This window comes from Haematobia irritans, chromosome 5 (genome assembly GCF_050003625.1).
Source record: "Haematobia irritans isolate KBUSLIRL chromosome 5, ASM5000362v1, whole genome shotgun sequence".
Lineage (NCBI taxonomy): Eukaryota > Metazoa > Arthropoda > Insecta > Diptera > Muscidae > Haematobia > Haematobia irritans.
Genome location: NC_134401.1, coordinates 81,952,483 through 81,974,377, shown reverse-complemented (window position 1 = coordinate 81,974,377; position 21,895 = coordinate 81,952,483). Strand labels below are relative to the sequence as shown.

The following is a 21,895-nucleotide window of genomic DNA, read 5'->3' as shown; positions in this document are numbered from 1 at the left end:
GCAAACTCATAATGACCCTTGCAATTTCGGAATTCATGAAAAAATTTCGGTCATACCCACATGAGATGTCTTGAAACTTTATATATTTTTATCATATTTCAAGTGTTTTATGTGGAATAAATGTATGCATGTATGTTGTAACTTAAATATTGGGAATAAACTAAATGTGGAAAACAATCCATATTACCCATGATTTTGATTCCGAGCCAAAGAAGCGAAGAGCAAGGACCTATTTAAGATACAATTCTCCTTAAAATTTAAGTTTTGTGTATTTGATTCTAGTAAACAAAGTTTTCTTTATTTTTTTCAGCGTTTTTCTTCATGTGCTATCAAAGTCATTTGAAAATGTATTAACGACAACTTAAACTTCCAAATTTTTACTCGACTACAAGTAAAAAGTATGCTCTGTTTCTAGTAAAAGAATCTCTAAAATAAAGTGCTGAAAAATATATCATATTTTTAAACACTTTTATGCTACAACAAATTTAATTTAAGCTAAGTTGACTTTATTCCAACAAAATTTCCTATTATGTTAGGATACTCATTTTTAAGTCGATTAACTTAGCTCTAAGCCAATAACCGCAAAAATAAGTTCAATACTAACTGAAACAGAATACATAGTTAAACGGTAATGATTTGACACTAATATAGTTTTTTTACTTTTAGTTCACTTTTCTTTTATGAGAAGGATGGAATTTGTAAATAGCAATTAATAAGGTCATTTAATTTCGATATCGAATTATCAAAATTTTAATCAAATTTAGTGGACTTTTAGCATAAAGTAGTTAATATTGTTCATAAAACAAAGTACTTTATCTGTTTAGTGTTAATATTATTATTATTATTATTGTCATGAACTATACTTACATTTTGAAAATTCGTTAAAGTCACATCCGTTTGCGACTATGCTGGTTTGTTTACTTTCTCGAGTAAACATAAATCAAGGAGCCTGTAAAAAGAGAAGCAAGACGAACGAGAATGAGTCTAAGGAAATGTTGATGTTCTCGGTGAGTTTGCAAATCTACTCTTTCTTTGTACACTTGGAGGTGTTCGTAATTAATTGGACTAATTACGACAACTGTCAAGGAAAGAAAAAAAAAAAACAGAAATCACGTCTCAACTTTTTACTCACGATTAATTAAATAAATAAACATTACTCGCAAAAGTATTTCAATTAGAAAGACCCAAATGCAAAACTTTTAAAACTCTATGTGAAACAATTTTCGCTTTAAAGCGGCACAATTGAAAGGACAGAGTTACTAAGAAACCATCAGACAATGAGTGAGCAACTCTCTAAGGAGTGTAGCGCAGCGAGGGGGGTCTGAATATGAAAGTTTAAAAGTTTTTCTGTTTTTATATTTAATAAAAACAACAAGAACAACAATACAATCATTATATATAAATACAACGGGTGTGGAGAGTGGGAGGGGTGGATAGGAGTGACTACACAGGAACATTCAAATAAAATGTCAACATTTCACAATTGCTGCTGTGAAGCAATATTACACGAATCGTACAATGATGTTCGTCTTTTCTTTTCATTTGGCGACCGAAAACACGTTGCAGACACAAATATTTTACGATTTCTACGAGTATGTTGAACATACATATCTGTGTTGGGGATTCATTGCCAACAGCAGCTCATTGGACACACTTTACTTGGGAGCTACAAACTTTTGTTTTGATTAAAGCAGAACCACCTTAACGGTGTGGAGTGAAGACAGGTGACATGCGATTCACAGCGTTGTTTCTCTCACTCTTAAATTTCTAATAAAACTTCTTGCCACAACCGTGTTACAGAGTTAAAAAAAACGCAGGAGGGTTGGGATAAAAAAAGAAGAGACTGACTGACATACAACCATCACAATCAACATCATCGTCATCGTCATTACCACCATCATCATCTTTATCACCGACAATAATATCACATCACCAACAGCATCTGTCTACAACAGAAACGGTTTGGCAAGTAGAACAAGTGAATGCAAAGAGAAGGTTCGGCAACGATGTACCTTAGGCACCCTCCATAGCAAGTTTTTCCGAAGAAACTCCCTTGGATAGGATGCAAAAAATTATTATTATGTTAATTCCAGAATAACCTCAACTATACCGTAAAGTAGATCTTAACAACATCTCTACACTGAAAAACCATGTCCTTGCGTCTTCGGAAATTTGTGTACGTTTCCTCAAAACAGTAAGAATGAACTAAAGCAATCCCTCGATTTACGTTGTTTCGATTTACGTCGTCAAATTTTTTGTTCCATCCAACTCGATTTACGTCGTCGTTTTTTTTGCCAACTTTACCAGAAACGCCTTCGATAAGTGAAATAAGTACCAACGACGATGACATCGAAACATTTATTTCTGAAATTCTTACCGAAAATTCGTGCATATATAACGGAATTGTCGAAGTGGCAATGTTTTTTTTTTGTTTTTTTTTTTTTTTTTTTTTGGGATACTGAATTTTTATTTGTTTGTTTATATGTTTGCTTTATTTATATTTTTTATTATTTATTTTTTTATGAATAAAAGACTGAACTACCTTTATTTGTGAAGTTTTTTGTTATGTGCACTCAAAAAAAAAAAATGTACTTGGATCCAAAGATTTTGACCTTCCGTTAAGGATTTTGGTATTGATTCCGAGCCAAAGATATGGCTTCTTTAAAAAAAATAAATTTTTTAGCGGCCTATATCGCTTTAAATCTAGGACCAATAAAATTAAAATTAGGGTACAAATCTCATTTATCGAAATTTCATCATAAGCGTAGGAAGGCCTCTGGGGAGGGGGCTTAGACCCCCCCGGAAAATTTTAGCCCCCCCCAGGATTTGGAAACCTATTTACGATTTTACATTTTTATAAAAATTAAACAAGTATATACTCGTACAACGCACAAAGCCCAACTAAAGACTTTCATGCATAATCGAATTACTTGGGTTGTGGTAGAAGTCTGATAATTATGAAATAAAGCTGTGGTTGAACTTATGATTTAGTTGAATAAAAAATAGTAATTGATATTAAAACTATTCTTTCATAAATTAATATCTTAGTAATGCTGCAAAAAAGCGTCGCCAAAAAAGAAGTGAAAATGTTCTTTTTGGGTCTGGAAGTGGTACAAAATTGGCGGAGAAGCTATGAATGTAATATGAACTTGTCATAGAACGAATGTCCACCGTTTCAACAACCGTTGCAATGAATTTGCATCACTTCTTAAGGTGTGATCTGAATTCAGTGTTTTGAATGTGAATTAAAAATTTTGTGATATTTTCCCAAATAAATAATTTGTATACTTTTTTTATGATTTTTAATGCATTCTAACGCTTGTTTGAAACGTTTTTTCAAATATTATCGATTTTTCTATAATGGATTTAGCATTTTTGAGGCAAAATTTCAATAAATTGTACCATTTTATTTATTCTTACTCTTTTTTTAAACTATTTGAAAAAAGAAAACAAAAAATTACGCATTAAAATATAAAAAATGAAGTAAAAAAACTTCCTGTGTAGTTAAAATAGTTAACTTCTTTGTGAGGACATTTTTGGAAGTGCTTTTAAAGTTGTGCCTTTAGAACAACTCCCAATTTAGCAGGAGCAACCCATAAACAGGTCCTCAGGAACCAGTCTCGGACAAACTCTTAGAAATCTCTTTCAATTTGGGCTCCTAATTAAACCCGAAATGAAAAAATTTTTTTTTTGAAATATGTCGAACAAAAGGTTATTCTGATAATTTTATTTCACTAAATGTGAAAATTGCAACTAACTAGAGCACAGGTACCAGTTCTGTGATAGGTCCGTTAGTGGCAATTTGCACCAATTTCCCGTAGGGTACTTTTGTTGCTTTATTATAAATTGATTCTCGAGTTATTTTGATGTCTATTTTTTATTCAATTTTATGAAATAAAACATTAGTTGAACCTATAAGTTCAGTCTATAAAGTTTTAGCTAGGGGGGCTATAGCCCCCCCTAGGAAAATTGTCTAGCTACGCTAATGAATTTCATTCTCTTTTCGCGGTTTAAAAGTCCAAATTGTAACGGATACTTCAAAGTAAAAAATATTTTCGTAATTCCAAAAAAACGTTAAACCAAAGACGCTAAATCCCCAAAATAAGTCTTTGACTATATTTGAAGCGTTTTCATCTTAAATCTAAAGTTTCAATATTCCAGTTAATTTAAGGAAAATTTCTTTAAATCAAAAATGTGTTTCTTTACTTTAAGGAAAATTAGCCTTAGTTCAAAGACATGGGACTTTAACGGAGGGACGCAATTTACAAAATTTGTGTCCTAAATTTAATGAAAAAAATTTGAAGATTATAAACTTTATTTTAATTAAAATTTCATTATTTTAAAGATATTTGTCCTTAATATTTTGTAAATTTAGCATCCTAAAATTTAGGTTGCGTAATCTATAATATCACCTAAATATTTTTTTAGTGTACACGCACATATATACATAATTAATTGAAGTAAGTATGAGCAATCTTTAATTCGGTTTACGTCGTTTCGATAACGTCGGCAAATTCCCAAACCAATCACGACGTAAATCGAGGGATTACTGTACTCTATGATTAAAATGGTCATGATTGGAGCCAATGATTTTATTCTTTACTTTTAGTTCAGTTATTCTTCTGCGAAAGGATGTAATTATGTGAGTGGCTGTTAAAAGTTCATCAGGTCACAAAAAAAAAGTGCTTTGTGGAAATCTCAAAGTGTGGAGTGCAATTTAGTTCAATTTTCGCACGAAGTAGGTCATTCTTCCTATAAAACAGTTTACTTTTTTTGTGTATATAAATAAAAATGGAGTGTATGTTCGCGATCGATAAACTCAAAAACTACTAGACCTAATTTTACAAATTTTAGATTCATGCGCTAGAGACCGCGCTATATTTAGCTTTTTATGTTTTTGAAGAACTACTGCACAGATTGCGACAAAACTTTATGCGCATGCTCTATGGGCTGAGGGAGCCAACGGTAAGCACATTTGTTGGTTTTTGATTATATTATCCGTATCGTGAACAAACTTTATAGCTCTAAAACGTGAAAATTGTTTTTGCCTTAGAGTGTTAGGCAATGCCAAATACAATTTCAAATACTCCTATGGATTTTTTTGTGATTTCGTGTAGCTTTTTTCGTGAATTTTAATAATAAATTGCTTTATAATTCCATACCCACCGATATATATCCGATGTCTTGTTTTTTAATTTATTCATGAAATTAAATTTATGATTTGTTTTTAATATTAACATACTAATAACAAAAATACAAGACTATCACGCTAGAACGTGTAAAACTTCTGAATATGGCTATGTTTTTTTCTGAAATTCAAAGTTCGCTAACGTGAACTCTCTTGGTTTTACTTAGATCAAATTACCGCGAGTGCACTGTATATACTTGATACAGATTGGTTCATTCGCTTTACGTGGACTATCCTGCGGAAAATATACTGATTTTTAAGCTTATCCAAACTATCATTTTCATTAATGTGTATTTCACTGGCAACTACACTGAAAAAAATTGTGTTGTAAATTTAAGGACCATTCTAACTTCCACATATTTAAAAAAAATGTTACTGTAATATAGTTCATTTTTCGTAACCACAACGAAAATTAACTTAGCTAAAGGAAAACTTGCAAAATTTCAGTAAATGTTTTTTAGTTCACAAACTACGAACTGGGAAGGATTTTTTCCTTAAATAAATTTCCAACACACTAGTTAATGCATCGTTGAATGTAATATAAAAATACATGCAATATAAAAATCTTATTACGAAATGTGGACAATTTACTAAGAAAAATTTTTGTATGGAAAAAATTTTTTTATTAAAAATTATGATGGCTACCTACAGCTTATTCCCCATTTTATTATAAGTTGAAGTATTTTTCTTTACATTGAACATTTTAGATAAAGTAGAATAAAAAGTAGTTAATATAATCCTTGACGAGTGTATATAATTTTGTATAGATTCCTCGTAAATTTGGAATATATTTTACTTTATCCTGTAGATGGAATTCCAAGAGCAATGAAATTATTGCATCATGTGAGGAGGTTTGTAGAGATATTTTGTGTATATACCGTATGATTGTTTGGGTTTGTTATTGCGTGTTTTATGCTGTTGTTGGTTGTTTTGATTCTAACGACAGTGTGGATGAATTTCTGGAATGTTCCTTGTGTGTTGTTGGTATCTTTTATGGTGATAGTTGTTGTGGTGCAATAACGAGATCAGAAAGGGATCGTTTGTGTGGAATTGTTATTTTTCTTGCTGCTTTTGTTTTTCATTACGGCATGTATGTGTCCTATTATGACCATTTGTGTCTACGAGTTTTATTGCTGAATTCAGTTCTGTTGATGCTTTTATGGAGTGCACACGTGGTTTTTATTGAAAACAAAAAATTGCGTGAGGTATTGGTGTTTAGAAACTGAGCAGTGAATGTTGTGATGTAGAGAAAACAGAAACACTTTATGTTGATAAAATATATAGAACTACCCACCAAAAAATATTCAAAATGGGAATGCAGTAAGGAATTAATTAATTTTTGTATGACTAATTCCCATTCTGCTTCCCTAATCGATTCTTTTTGTGAAGGGATGAGACTTCCAGAAGTAATTCTTTTATGATCAGAAAACAAGTAGTTGCTTACCACGCTGGTACAACTAGTGTTATTCCATAATTAAAAACCAGTTCCTCTGTTTAATTATTTCAATTAATTAATTTCAATTTAATTTAATTAATTTAGTCTTACTAACATAGAATATTACTCTTTTGAAGAAGCAATTTCTAACTACCGACAAGTAACTGCATCCAAAATACGAATAAAAATATTTCCTTTATTGTATCATAAGCCATATTTTTGTGTAACATAATAATTTTTTGAAATAAAGTACTGGTGATTATAGAAAATTGACTTGTATTGTACGAAAAATTTTTTAGTTGTATACAGACTTGTTGTACCTTTGATTCTTCTATTTATCTACTTTTTTGAAAATTATACTGATAAACAGTTTATTTCAAACCAATTTCATAACATAGGTTTCCCAAAACATTGTTAATTTTTCCGGATAGCAGGAATATTTTGAATGAGTGTAAGTACATTCTTCCCACAACGTAGTAAAAATGAACTAAAATACGATGCAATACATGAACTTTTTTATAAGAAAATCATGAACTTATCTTTATCTGGATGAAAAAAATCTTTGGCACCAAATCGTGGTCATTCTTTCTATGGGTTAGTTCATTTTTCATAAAAAATTGTAAACTTATATTCGTTGTAAAGAGTTTTCTGGACGTAGTGAGTGTAGCCTGACTTCCTTTATTTCTGATTTTAAAACTGCAACTACTTTTTACAATACTTTCTAAATGAGTCACTCGAATAGTGACCTCATTTAAGGCAACTTTCAATTCAGATTTTAATTCCTCAAATTCTTTTGCAATATATGCCAATTTAGTTACACTAGTGGTAACATCGTCTAAGCCGAGTTTAAATTCGTTAAATTTTCTATCCAATTCAGATTAAAAATTGGTTTCAAAAGTTGTATAATTTCTCAAATCTGTTCTTAGAGTTTTCTTTCCTGTGGAATAAAATTTTAGACGCTAAACATTTTAATAATCCCAAATCATTAGATATAATTATGGCAATGCGGGCTATTAATTCGGATTCAGTTGCTCCCAAAGAAATATTTTAGAACAATGTTAAATTTCGCTTGTTTATTGCGGAGAAAAGGGGTTTTCTGTGCGTGTTTGTCCGAATATTTACAATGGAAAAATTTTAATTTTAAAATGATCGATAGTTTATTTTATGGCGATTTTGATTGGGAAAAAAGGTGCAACATTCTCGTAATAGATTGTCACATACGAAGGAGACTGTCATAAATTTTGGATCATGTATCCCTTAAAATGTTATGAATTAATAATAACTTTGGAAGGACACTATCATTTGGACGAAAATACAATGAAGGAAAAAGTAGTGTAACACCAAGGCAACATATTTTTTGCGAAACGAAAACGCCCTTAAATACGTCGTTTCGAATCAGCAGCATACGATTTTATTGTTTTTCGTCCGTGTGTTAAAAATTTAAGATTTTGTATCGTATAAATCAAATAAATAGAACTATTGACTGAAGGCTTAAGATATACCAGGTATATCGGTATGAAGTGAGCTTCAACATGCAAAGGTCTCGATAGGGAACATTTGTTGTGAACTAGCCCCTGTTTTTTTTTTTTGTTTGTTTGCTATGACATCCTTGATGGTAATGTTCGAATTCAATATGACGACTAAAAAAATTTTACCGATAGACATTCTGGGGGGCTTATGACCCCTCTACCTGCTCCAATGCTAGAATGGGTTAGCTAGGGTAGGAACTACCCTAAGAACTAGAAGAACTAAAATATGTTGGTATGGCACCACATGCAGAAGCTGTCAAGATCATATTGAAATAAATCAGCTCAAGAGGATCAGAATACGGATTTTGACATCGTCAGCGATCATGTTCCGATATTCGGAATAAAAAATTCCAACATTTTCGTTTTCCATTTATTTCCATTTCTAAATATCGTAAGTTGGGGAATTTTTAAAAGTGCCCCCTATATCCGTTTATTTACAAATGCAAAAACTCTAGTTCCTCTTTCACTATTCTAGCTACGAGTATTGAAAAATTCTTGACTACGAAAACGATTTCTGGTTTATTTCAACCACTCGTGCAATGCAATTTAGTCCAACATTTCTCAAATACACTCCTCACATTCATCCTTAAGACAAATCAGATTTGGTTGAATATTTCCACAACATAGAGTGCCACAGATTCGCATAGTTTCTTCATCCTATGTCATCACCCCCTCATTTGCTTATCTTCTTCAAATTTTCTAGATGTAAAATAACATTGGAGTATGTTGGTAGGTTTGTTAGACAAGCACTTCGTACATATGTTAAGATTTTCTATTCACCCGCCCCATAACCTCTCCATGGAATTGCCAATTCACTTGTTTTTATGTTCCACATTTTCATTTGGCTTTTGTTAACCATCCCGTGTATCCACTTTGAGAAGCCATTTGCTGTTAAACAACATTTTATAAAAGTAATTTTGTTGTACTTCCAAGCCTCGTTGTCCATGGAGCTCATGCAGTTTGAACTGAAACGGCGGTTGCCGGGCTGGGTGGCTGTTATACAAGAGATACACGTGTTTTCCACGTTACCTTCATTGTCACACAAGAAGCACCACTAACCCAGGGGAGAATACTTGCCAGCCGGCAAAACGTCTGTCCTAATGTAGGAAAACAATGGCCGTAACTGCAATATGGCGTACAAGATGACGCCATTAAATCTTTCAATGGAAACTGAAAAAAGTATTAAAACAATTTACACTTTGTAAAAAATTTCCCCATACCGTCTCATCTTTTTTGTTAGTGAAATGTAACGACGAACATCCATAAAAAAATAAACTTTAATACAACAGAGATAAATGTAGCACTGGGCTGGATGGGTGAAACATCCCACCATGATCAGCAGGATTTTTATAAATGTTCCCTCTAAAAGAGCCGCCATCCCGCGGAACAATTAAGAAAATTTCTTGGCTATGAATCCTCAAGAGAATGGTGACACGAATAGAACTCAAAAGAGTGATGGTAAGTGGCGAGTCCATAGTAATTAAAATAATCTCTGATTGTATACCATCTGCAATCTTGCCACATAATTCATACCCGCTCTTCTTCAGGGGTTCCCACTCAGGAGATAAACAGCGTTTTTTGGATTTTGCAAAATTAAGACAAAATTGCTCTAGAAAAATGTACGTAAAATGAACCAAAAACCAGGTTTTTTTACGGTTTATCCGAAAATCCCATTTTTTTAAATCCCGTTTTTCGTCTTTTTATTTCACACAAAAAAAATTCTGATTCAATCACGAAATTAATTGATCCAATTAATTTTTTATTGAAATGTCTTCAATGACAGAAATTATAGTATCAATTAAAAAATTTATTGAAGGTCAATTAAACAATTAATTGGTCCAATTAAAAAACTAAAAAACTTAAATTTTTGTGATTGATTTTTCTTTCAATTAAAAAATTTGTTGAATCAATTAAATTACTAATTGAATATTTTTTAAAACTCAATTAAAATTTTACTTGGAAAAATGTTCGTGAATTTTTTTCTGTGTTTGCATAGACTAGATTAAAGTAGCAGCCCGATTTTATTTCAGGCTCACTTATAGTGATTTCGATTCGTAAAAAATGTGTTGCAAATTTTAAAACTTTCCCCCATAAATTAAAAAATTTTGTTCAATTGGCAAATCCAGTACAACCTACCCAAAATGTCCACGTTCGATTGTAGGGATGTAGCCTCGGTTGCCACAATTGGTAGAATTCTACCACAAATGGTAGATTTTTTACTGTTTGGTAGATTGGTAGAATTTTTGATGTTTTTGTAGATTTTGCAAAATATTCTACTCCATCTAAGAGGTACTTCACAAACTTTTATAGAAATCATTTTCTATAGAAATAAAATTTTGACATTTTCGACTCCCGATATAAACTTATATGGCTCCAAAAGCCAGCTTTTTTCTCTGATTTGCTTTAAATTTTGCACAAAAAGTATACTTGATAGTATTGTCAAGTGTGCCGAGTTTGATTTAAATCGGTTCAGATTTAGGTACAGCGCCCATATAAAGGTACATATGCTTTATTTTACACGAGTTAGTGACGTTTAGTGCATGTTTTTGGCGCATTTGGCTAAGCACGGGTATAAATATAATACATCGTTGAGAGAGCTTTATTTCTGTGCAAATCAAAAGAGAAAAAAAAAAACACGAAAATTTGAAGTTTTTGAGGCACGGAACAATTTTTTTCAAAAATTCCGATTTTTTGGGAATTAAAAATTTGAATTGAAAACTTAATAACTTTTGAACTAATTGTGATATCATTTTGGTTTTTATTGACTTTTGCAGGGAAAATTGTTTTAAGAAATATTGATGAATATTGAACTATTCCCAAAATTGTGTCAAAAATCCCCAAAATCGCCAAAGTGAGGACATATGTTGACAAATCGTTTTTTGTAATTTGCATATTTCTCTGCTGTTTACAGGTAGGATGTTGAAACCTTTTACAGTTAGTTAATGGATACATAGCACTTTTTTGAAAAGAGATCGGCTTAGCAATCGGTGCTTTGCCAAATGAGAATTTTTGAAAACAAATTTTTTTCTTTTTGAAAAATTGCCGATTTTTTGGAGGAGAAGAATTCATATACTACTAGTTGACCAAAATGGCCGATAAAACATATCTTTATTTGGTGTTCTATAAGAAACAAGTAAAAAAAGATTGGAATAAATCTACAAAAAAATGTTACGACAGAAAGAATGTATGTACCTTTTTCCTTTTTTCAAAATTCTATATTTTTTTTTTAAATTCTAATTTGTGGACTTTACAACTTTAATCTGAAGCACATGGGTAAACATTTTTTCCTCTAGAATTCGTAGAATTTTGTAGGGAATGCAGTTAAGAAGAAAAATTTAGTATCCACTCAAAAACGGAATTTCTATGTTCAAAACACTGACCCGATTTTGTCAAATTATTGCATAAAAAATATATATATATATTGTGGGGCCCATATCTTGCGAACGGTAAAAGATAATTGCACACGCACCCGAACTTTTTTGTAGAGCCTTACAAGATCTACCCAGCAAAGAAAATCATAGAAATCGGTTCAAAATTGCGGAGTTGACAGCCCCCCGAGGTGACCAACTTTCAACGCCTTCAGGTCAGTTCGTGGACCCACTAGGGATCCACAAATTTGCAACCTTATAGGAAAAACATCTTAGCTTTCATACAAAGAAAAAATTATGTTGATATCTTTATCCGTTCAAAAGTTGCAGAATTATTTCCAAAAAAAAAAAAAAACTGTGCGTGGGTGTAACCCGTCGCAAGACCAAAAGGGGTTACACTTTTGCACTGTGGGTCAGCGTTGCCAATTTAGCTTTTTTCCCGCTAGATTTGGCTTTTTTTGAAGACGTTTAGCGGGAAAAAAATGCATTTAGCTTTTAGCTTTTTTTCTGACTTTTTTCATGACCCTTTTAGCTATTTTTGGCTTTTTTTATTTTCGACATGTTTCTATTGAAATATGGATAAATCGGCGTTTTTATCTAAACCTTGCTGCAGTTGAAACATTAATAATGAGTCCAGCCATTATGCTGGCATTTTTGTAGCAAATACACCTTGTTGTAAAGTTTTTTCATTATATACATAAAAGTTATCGTAAACTTTAAATCTACTATTACCATACAAATTTGTTAGATAAACTGTCAGTAAATTATTGGGAATATTATCATTTGACTCGTTTATCCTTTTTATGGTATTATAATATTCTAAAGTTATTACGATATTACTAAATTAAAATAGTAGATGTGAATAGCTTTGTGCACTGAAAAAATATTGTCGTCTCCTTAAAATACGAACGCGAATTTTGGTTATAATAGCATTTGTGAATTTCTTTTATATAAACTGTTTTCCTTGTCCAAAAGTCGATAAAGTCGTTTTGTCCTTATAATTAACTTAAATTCAACGTAAAAATGGGTATGTTTTCATGAAAGAAGGAAGAATTAATGAAATAGTCTTTAAATGTGAGGAGTTTTTGCATCTTAACCACAAACCAAAATAGCGTTCAAAAATAGAAGATGTTTTTCAACACTTTATTTTAAAAACGTATATATACAATAATTTCTACTTGAAGTCGAGTCTGAATTTGGAAATTAAAGTTGGCGTTAGCACGTTTTTAAAGCACTTTGATAGCTCATGAAGAAAAGGAAAATGTTTTTACTGGGAAATGTAAACTATAGGTATTTTCTACAATTTAAATAAAAGTAATGTATTTCGAATTTTTCACAATTTCAAATCCAAACTAAAATTTTATTTAAAAAAATGACAAATCATTTTTTTACCAAATCCAAAGAATATTTTAAAATAATAAGTAAAAAAAAATAGAGGTGTTGGGAAGGTAGCTCCCACAAAACGAAGGACTTCCAGTAAAAAATTTGTGATATTAATCAAAATGTATCGAATACGCAAACAGAGCTAATATGCCTTAGATATTGTTACAGTCTCACAGAAGTGGAATTAAAATGAAAATAATATTCATTGTAAGTGAAATAAAGCCTTTAAGTTTGTTAAATTTCAATCAAAAATGTGACTTTTGATACAAAAAAATTTAGCTTTTTTTCTAGCTATTTTTTGAGCATTTTTTAGCTTTTTTTTAGCTATTTTTTGGGCAAATCTAGCGGTTTTTGGTGAAACAATTCTGGCAACGCTGCTGTGGGTAGTCTATGGTGTTTATGATTGCACATTGAAACAGCTGTTGAAGACGCTTTTATTCTTCGACGTAAATAATAGCCTGGTTGAAAATACAAAAGAAAGTGTATGACGCATATATGATTGCGGTTGCTTTTCAATTTCTTCACCACAGGTGATTAATTTACCAAAAAGAAAGTATACTCGTAGTGTCGCGACAACGAATTCCATATTAAATATATTTAAAATAGAAGAAAAATGCAATATGCAAATGTGTTATTTAAACGATAGTTGTTAACAACAAGCGAAATATTTCGGCAAATTTTCATTTATTTACAAACCATTTGTTTTTTTTTTATAAGGTTTTATATCGGTGTTGATTATTTTTGTTCCTTTTTAAGCCAAAATAGTGTGGCAGTTGTTTTGGCAACATTGTGGTTACACCATAAAATATTGTACAATATGAGGGCGGTTCGGAAACTTTTTAGCCTATCAATGAAAGAGAATAGTTAGTTTTTCAAAAATAGTTTTATTTTTCAATATAATCTCCTGAAACTTCAATATACTTAGTCCAACGCTTTTCTAGCAATTCGCTTTTCTAGCAAATCTTCTTCAAGGTCTTCAAAATAGTGGTTTACAACTGTAATTGTATCTTCATTTGAGGTAAAACGCTTGTCAGCAAGTAAATTTTTTAGATTTGAAAACAAGTAAAAGTCACTGGGAGCTAAATCAGGAGAATAAAGTGGGTGGTCAAGCAACTCGTACTTTAATTCGTTGATTTTAGCCATTGTTAAAACACTCTGGTGAGTTGTCTTTATGGAAAATTATTTTTTTTTGTGTTGTAAGCCTGGACGTTTTTCTCGAATTTGTACATTTAATTGATCCAAAAGGTTGCAATAGTACTCTGAATTTATTGTTTTACCCTTTTGCAGATAGTCAATCAATAAAATACCTTTGAAGTCCCAAAAAATCGTTTCCATAACCTTACCAGCCGATTGAATTGTTTTCGCCTTCTTTGGGGCACTTCCTCCAGCCTCAGTCCATTGTTTGGATCGTTCTTTTGTCTCTGGAGTATAGTGCTGGATCCATGTCTCATCAACAGTTATGAAACGACGCTTAAAATCCATTTTATTTCGTTTAAAACTATCCAAACAAGCTTGAGAAATATTCATTCTTCTTGTGCTAGGCTAAGAAGTTTCCGAACTGCCCTCGTACAACACACGTTATCCCAAACGAAGTGACCATTAGACTATCCGGTCCATTGTGATGCCACATTAACTAAAAGTACCTATTACATATACGAACTTCTAGTTTTGTATCCTTAAACCCTCCCGATTATTTTATTCTGACAAAATGCAAATGACAACTTTCGTGCAAGAAAAGCAACTCCTTGATCTTTCTAGTTGTTTGTGCAGCGGGAGCTCTTGCATTTTATGGAACTTCAATGGTTTAGTTGTCGCGATATGTTCATCCCACGAGCAAGTTTTCTAGCACTGTGGCATGGATTACAATCAACTCTATCCTTCACTTTCGGATCATTTCTGGTTTTTTGTCCACTTTTTGGACACTATTCAACACTGCCAGTATCATGGCAATTATTGCTTAGTGCGAGAAATAAAAGATTTATTCACATTTAAATGATGAAGTGGCTATAATGATAGCCACTTATGGCCATCCCATCCGACTATCTACTATAGTCGGAAATTATCATTTTTATTATACCCTCCACCATAGGATGGGGGTATATTAACTTTGTCATTCCGTTTGTAACACATCGAAATATTGCTCTAAGACCCCATAAAGTATATATATTCTGGGTCGTGGTGAAATTCTGAGTCGATCTAAGCATGTCCGTCCGTCCGTCTGTTGAAATCACGCTAACTTCCGAACGAAACAAGCTATCGACTTGAAACTTGGCACAAGTAGTTGTTATTGATGTAGGTCGGATGGTATTGAAAATGGGTCATATCGGTCCACTTTTACGTATAGCCCCCATATAAACAGATCCCCACATTTGGCTTGCGAGTGCTCTAAGAGAAGCAAATTTCATCCGATCCGGCTGAAATTTGGTACATGGTGTTTGTATATGGTCTCTAACAACCATGCAAAAACTGGTCCATATCGGTCCACTTTTACGTATAGCCCCCATATAAGCGGACCCCCAAATTTGGCTTGCGATTGCTCTAAAAGAAGCAAATTTCTTCCGATCCGGCTGAAATTTGGTACATGGTGTTAGTATATGGTCTCTAACAACCACGCAAAAATTGGTCCATATCGGTTCACTTTTACGTATAGCCCCCATATAAACCGATCCCCAGATTTGGCTTGCGGAGCCTCAAAGAGAAGCAAATTTCATCCGATACGGCTGAAATTTGGTACATGGTGTTAGTATATGGTCTCTAACAACCACGCAAAAATTGGTCCATATCGGTTCACTTTTACGTATAGCCCCCATATAAACCGATCCCCAGATTTGGCTTGCGGAGCCTCAAAGAGAAGCAAATTTCATCCGATACGGCTGAAATTTGGTACATGGTGTTAGTATATGGTCTCTAACAACCATGCAAAAATTGGTCCATATCGGTCCATAATTATATATAGCCCCCATATAAACCGATCCCCAGATTTGAACTCCGGAGCCCCGTAGAGGAGCAAAATTCATCCGATCCGGTTGAAATTCGGTACGTGGTGTTAGTATATGGTCTCTAACAACCATGCAAAAATTGGTCCATTTCAGTTTACAATTATATATAGCCCCTATATAAACCGATCCCCAGATTTGAACTACGGAGCCAGCAAAATTCATCCGATCCGGTTGAAATTTCCAACGTGGTGTTAATATATGGCCGCTAACACCCATGCCAAAATTGGTCCATATCGGTCTATAGTTATACTTTTTATTTCTATAGAAAATTTTGTCAAAATTTTATTTCTATAGAAAATTTTGTCAAAATTTTATTTCTATAGAAAATTTTGTCGAAATTTTATTCCTATAGAAAATTTTGTCAAATTTTATTTCTATAGAAAATTTTGGCAAAATTTTATTTCTGTAGAAAATGTTGTCAAAATTTTAATTCTATAGAGAATGTTGTCAAAATTTTAAATCTTTTAAAAATTTTGTAAAAATTTTATTTCTATAGAAAATTTTGTCAAAATATTATTTTACACAAAATTTTGTTAAAATCTTATTTCTATAGAAAATTGTGTCCAAATTTTACTTCTATAGAAAATGTTGTCAAAATTTTATTTCTATAGAAAATTTTGTCAAACTTAATTATATACGTATTTAATCGTCCATTTAAATATAATATACACCACGTATGGACTACGTGGTATATATTACGGTATTAGGAAGTTTTAAGATACATTCACCCTAAAAAAATCGCTTCTTTACCATATGTTCCAAACATATTTTGAAGGAAGCACATATATTATTGGATACTGCCGAAACATTAATATGTTGGTTTTATGTGAACATATCATATGTTTGGAAGCATTTTGAGCCCAAAAATATTATATGCTTGGAAGAATTTTTCCCAAAGACGATTGTGCTAATTGCCTAACATACTCGTAATTTTCACTTCCTCGAAATATTTTAGTTCTTGGCACCTTTTTCTGTAATACAAATAATGTTGAAGAAATTATTCACTTTTATAAATTTTTTAAATTTTACCTTTCGCCTGCACGGAGAATCGAACCGAGGACCATACAGTTTGTAAGCCAACACACTATCCACTGGGCTACGTAGCTGTTATGGTCACCAGCAGATAATTATCGTTATAAGTTACATTTATATAGCATAGTTTGCAGCGCCCACGAGCCCATACAAACATAACATTATTTAACAGAAACATACATTTGTTTGCCACGTGGACTCTCCCGTCAACTCTCCCGTTTTCCATCTCTATTTCTTTCTCTATACTCTCTCTGTCGCTTTGAATAAAATATCACAACATATGTATGTTTAGTCGAAATTTGTAAATTTATATATGTTTGCATTCATACATATGATTTTTATGAAACATTCATGCCCCAAACATAATATATTCTAACATATTAACATAGATGTCCCAAACATTTAGTGTTAGTTTAGGAACATTCCTTGTTTGCACTTAAATATATTGTGTTTTAAAATTGTGCCCGAAACACATTTTTGTCATCGGCAAAAGTTACCGCAACCCAAGTAATTCGATTGTGGATGACAGTCTTCAGTAGAAGTTTCTACGCAATCCATGGTGGAGGGTACATAAGCTTCGGCCTGGCCGAACTTACGGCCGTATATACTTGTTTTTAATTTGTATTTCAATGAAACGTTTTATAAAATTATTTTTGTGTTTCATTTGATTCATTTTCAAATACAATTAATATGCAGTAATAAGTAACATTAGCTCAAAAGTGATTTTAATATTAATTGCGTTTTAATACGAAAAAAGACAATTTTCCGCACTAAATCAATTTGATAAAAATAAATCAAAACCGAAATAAATGACAGTTCAAAGCGAAACGTTTATTCGCATTTTGTCGCAAAAGAGTTTCTTTCATAAAAATTGTGGTCGTAATAACTTCCAAAATGAATATAAAAACCCTCGGGATTTGTCTATTATTGGTGTTCATCCAAATGCCAGTAGAAGTAATCTGATAATGATGACCATAAGAATTTAATTTGGATAAAAATAGTAAAATATTTTATTATTAATTTTTCTAGGCGACTAAGGTAAAATTGACAGGCATCAAATGTGAAGTGCTGGATACCAAAGTAGGAGAATTTCAAAAATGTTTTCTCAAAGCAATACAACGAGATGTGACCGAAATGAATGTCTATTTCAGATTGAACTTAAAACCTTTGAACAATGCCTCGGTATAAATCATTATGCTAGTTTTTTTCTTCTGAACTGAATATTAACTTTGAATTCCTAACAGTTAAAGCTGATGTTTACAAAACGTGGTCTTGGAAAACAAAATACCCTCTACCAATATAGAATCAATCTCTGTGAGTTCCTTCGAAATTCTCGTCGTAATCCACTGGCTGATATATTCTATAAATTCTTTGAATTTCGCAAATATTCGAATATGAATCATACCTGTCCCTATGATGTAAGTACACAATTATAGGGCATTAATTTAACACAATTTTATTGATTACACTGAAAAAAAAAACGCATGTCCGGTTCTAAAGATTTTGTCTTTAGACTAATGATTCCAAGCCAAAGAAACGAAGAATTCAAGGAAGGACAAATTTAAGACACAACTCTCTTTTAAATTTAACTTGATTCTACACTCAAAAAAAATCGTTTACTTGAGTTCAAAGATTATGACTTTCTCTTAAGGATTTTGATATTGAATCCGAACCTAAGATGACGCTTCTTCCTATTCTTATGAATAAATTAAAATAAAGTTAAAATGTCTGCATAGATTTTGACGTTGGCGTTGATGCCTCGACATCCCAGATTTATACCCTCTACTGTGGTAGCAAATCTTCTATGTTTAGACATTACTATGGATTAAACTGTGTCATGCGAATTGTACTCCACTTTTTCAGATTTCCACAATTTGTTGTTAACATAAAGTAAATATAATGACTACAATTTACGAAATTATTCCTGACGTTAAAAGAAACAAGTATATACGGCCGTAAGTTCGGCCAGGCCGAATCTTATGTACCCTCCACCATGGATTGCGTAGGAACTTCTACTAAAGGCTGTCATCCACAATCGAATTACTTGGGTTGCGATAACACTTGCCGATGGCAAGGTATCGTAAAACTTTTTAACACTGTCTTCTAAATTGTAAGTTAGCCTATACGGGGTATATATTAAACAAAAAAAGGCCGATTAAATACGTATATAATCTAGTTTGACAAAATTTTCTATAGAAATAAAATTTTGACAAAATTTTCTATAGAAATGAAACCTTGACAAAAATTTCTATAGAAATAAAATTTTGACAAAATTTTCTATAGAAATAAAAATTTGACAAAATTTTCTATAGAAATAAAAACTTGACTTGGAAGTAAAATGTTGACAAAATTTTCTATAGCAATACAATTTTGACAAAAATTTCTATAGAAATAAAATGTTGACAAAATTTTGTATAGAAATAAAATTTTGACAAAATTTTGTATAGAAATAAAATGTTGACAAAATTTTCTACAGAAATAAACTTTTTACAAAATTTTCTACAGAAATAAATTTTTTACAAAATTTTCTATAGAAATAAAATTTTGACAAACATTTCTATAGAAATAAACTTTTGACAAAACTTTCTATAGAAATGAATTTTTAACAAAACTTTCTATAATAATAAAATTTGACAAAATTTTCTATGGAAATAAAGTTTTGGTAGATTACAAAATTTTCTATAGAAATAAAATTTTGACAAAATTTTCTATGGAAATAAAATTTTGACAAACATTTGTATAGAAATAAACTTTTGACAAAACTTTCTATAGAAATGAAATTTTGACAAAACTTTCTATAGTAATAAAATTTGACAAAATTTTCTATGGAAATAAAGTTTTGGTAGATTATTTTTGGCGATATGGACCAATTTTTGTGTAATAAGTCATCGGCTATATATAACTAAAGACCGATATGGACCAATTTTTACATGGCTGTTAGAGGCCATATATTGACAAAATGTACCAAATTTCAACCGTATCGGATGACTTTTGCTCCTCCAAGAGGTTCCGGACGTCAAATCTGGGGACGGTGTATATGGGAACTATATATAATTATGGACCGATATGGACCAATTTTTGCATGGTTGTTAGAGACCATATACTAACACCATGTACCAAATTTCAACTGGATCGGATGAATTTTGCTCTTCCAAGAGGCTCCGGAGTTCAAATCTGGGGATCGGTTTATATGGGGGCTATATATAATTATGGACCGATATGGACCAATTTTTGCATGGTTATGAGAGGCCGTAAACTAACATCAGGCACCAAATTTCAACCGGATCGGATGAATTTTGCCCCTCCAAGAGGCTCCGGAGGTCAAATCTGGGGATCGGTTTATATGGGGGCTATATATAATTATGGACCGATATGGACCAATTTTTGCATGGTTGTTAAAAACCGTATACTAAGACCACGTACTAAATTTCAACCGGATCGGATGTATTTTGCTCCTCCAAGAGGCTCCGGTGGTCAAATCTGGGGATCGGTTTATATGGGAGCTATATATAATTATGGACCGATATAGACCAATTTTTGCATGGTAGTTAGAGACCGTATACTAACATCAGGTACCAAATTTCAACCGGATCGGATGAATTTTGCCCCTCCAAAAGTCTCCGGAGGTCAAATCTGGGGATCGGTTTATATGGGGGCTATACATATAATTATGGACCGATATGGACCACTTTTTGCATGGTTGTTAGAGACCGTATACTAAGACCACGTACCAAATTTCAACCGGATCGGATGAATTTTGCTGCTCCGGGAGGCTCCCCAAGCCAAATTTGGGGATCGGTTTATATGGGGGCTATACGTAAACGTGGTCCGATATGGCCCATTTTCAATACCATCCGACCTACATCAATAACAACTACTTGTACCAAGTTTCAAGTCGATAGCTTGTTTCGTTCGGAAGTTAGCGTGATTTCCACAGACGGACGGACAGCCGGACAGACGGACAGACGGACGGACGGACAGACGGACAGACGGACGGACGGACGGACATGCTTAGATCGACTCAGAATTTCACCACGACCCAGAATATATATACTTTATGGGGTCTTAGAGCAATATTTCGATGTGTTACAAACGGAATGACAAAGTTAATATACCCCCATCCTATGGTGGAGGGTATAAAAATGAACTTAAAGTAAAGAAAAAATAATTTGACTCCAAATCAGGAAAATCTTTTTCGTGCAGTAGATCATTATTACTATTTTGGAATCGTACAGAAGTACTAATCCTGGAAAAGTTTAGTAAGACTACACCTTAGCTATGTTCCCATGAACCTATGTATCTTGGTCAACATCTTGCAGATGTGTTTTCTGTCGCACATTCACAATAGTACACAGAAAAAAATTCCCGTAGTTAAACTAATGCTAAATTTAACTTATTTTTATTGGGAAAAAATTATTTGCTTTTAGTTAAATTTTATTATTTTTATCGAAATTTTCCACAGCTTAATGAAATCTTACTTTTTTTAAGTATGTATCAAAAATTGTATGAACTAACCGTGAGTATAATGTTCAATGACCGCACACATAACTTCAATATGAACTAAAACAAATGAAAATTTTCGTACGATTCCCAAAAATAGTATGAATGAACTACTGTATGGTTAAAATGGTCATGATTTGGCGCCAATGATTTTCTTCTTTACTTTTAGTTCAGGCATTAAAACTGCAGTTTCGTGAACTGCAGTTACTAAAATGCAGGCATTAAAATTTCCTGGTTTTAACAACGCTTTGTGGAAATCTCAAAATGTGGAGTAAAATTTAGTTCAATTTTCGTGCGTGCTAGTTCATTCTTCGTATAAAACAGTTCACTTTTTTTCGGTGTATCCATATAATTTGCCGTCACCAGAAATGAAATAGGTGTGCTATGTGTTAGACCATATGCACCTACTAGAGGTGTGCGCGTGACTAGAATTTCACTCACGCTCACGCATATTCATGCAG

General features: G+C 32.4%; 2 protein-coding genes across 3 annotated transcripts in view; one reads left to right on the top strand and one right to left on the bottom strand.

The window, feature by feature from the left end:
- esn (espinas) overlaps positions 1 to 21,895 on the bottom strand; it is a 348,528-nt gene that overhangs the window by 175,243 nt on the left and 151,390 nt on the right. For both annotated transcript variants that reach the window (XM_075312340.1, XM_075312339.1), the window contains exon 2: positions 868 to 949. The gene's annotated coding sequence lies outside the window, so the exon portion shown is untranslated. The remainder of the gene's footprint in view (positions 1 to 867; positions 950 to 21,895) is intronic.
- Positions 9,578 to 21,895, top strand: part of LOC142239889 (uncharacterized) — a 38,901-nt gene continuing 26,583 nt past the window's right edge. Inside the window, exons 1-3 of the mRNA XM_075311635.1 lie at positions 9,578 to 9,610; positions 17,964 to 18,116; positions 18,179 to 18,352. Coding sequence (XP_075167750.1) covers positions 9,578 to 9,610; positions 17,964 to 18,116; positions 18,179 to 18,352 — 360 coding nt within the window. The remainder of the gene's footprint in view (positions 9,611 to 17,963; positions 18,117 to 18,178; positions 18,353 to 21,895) is intronic.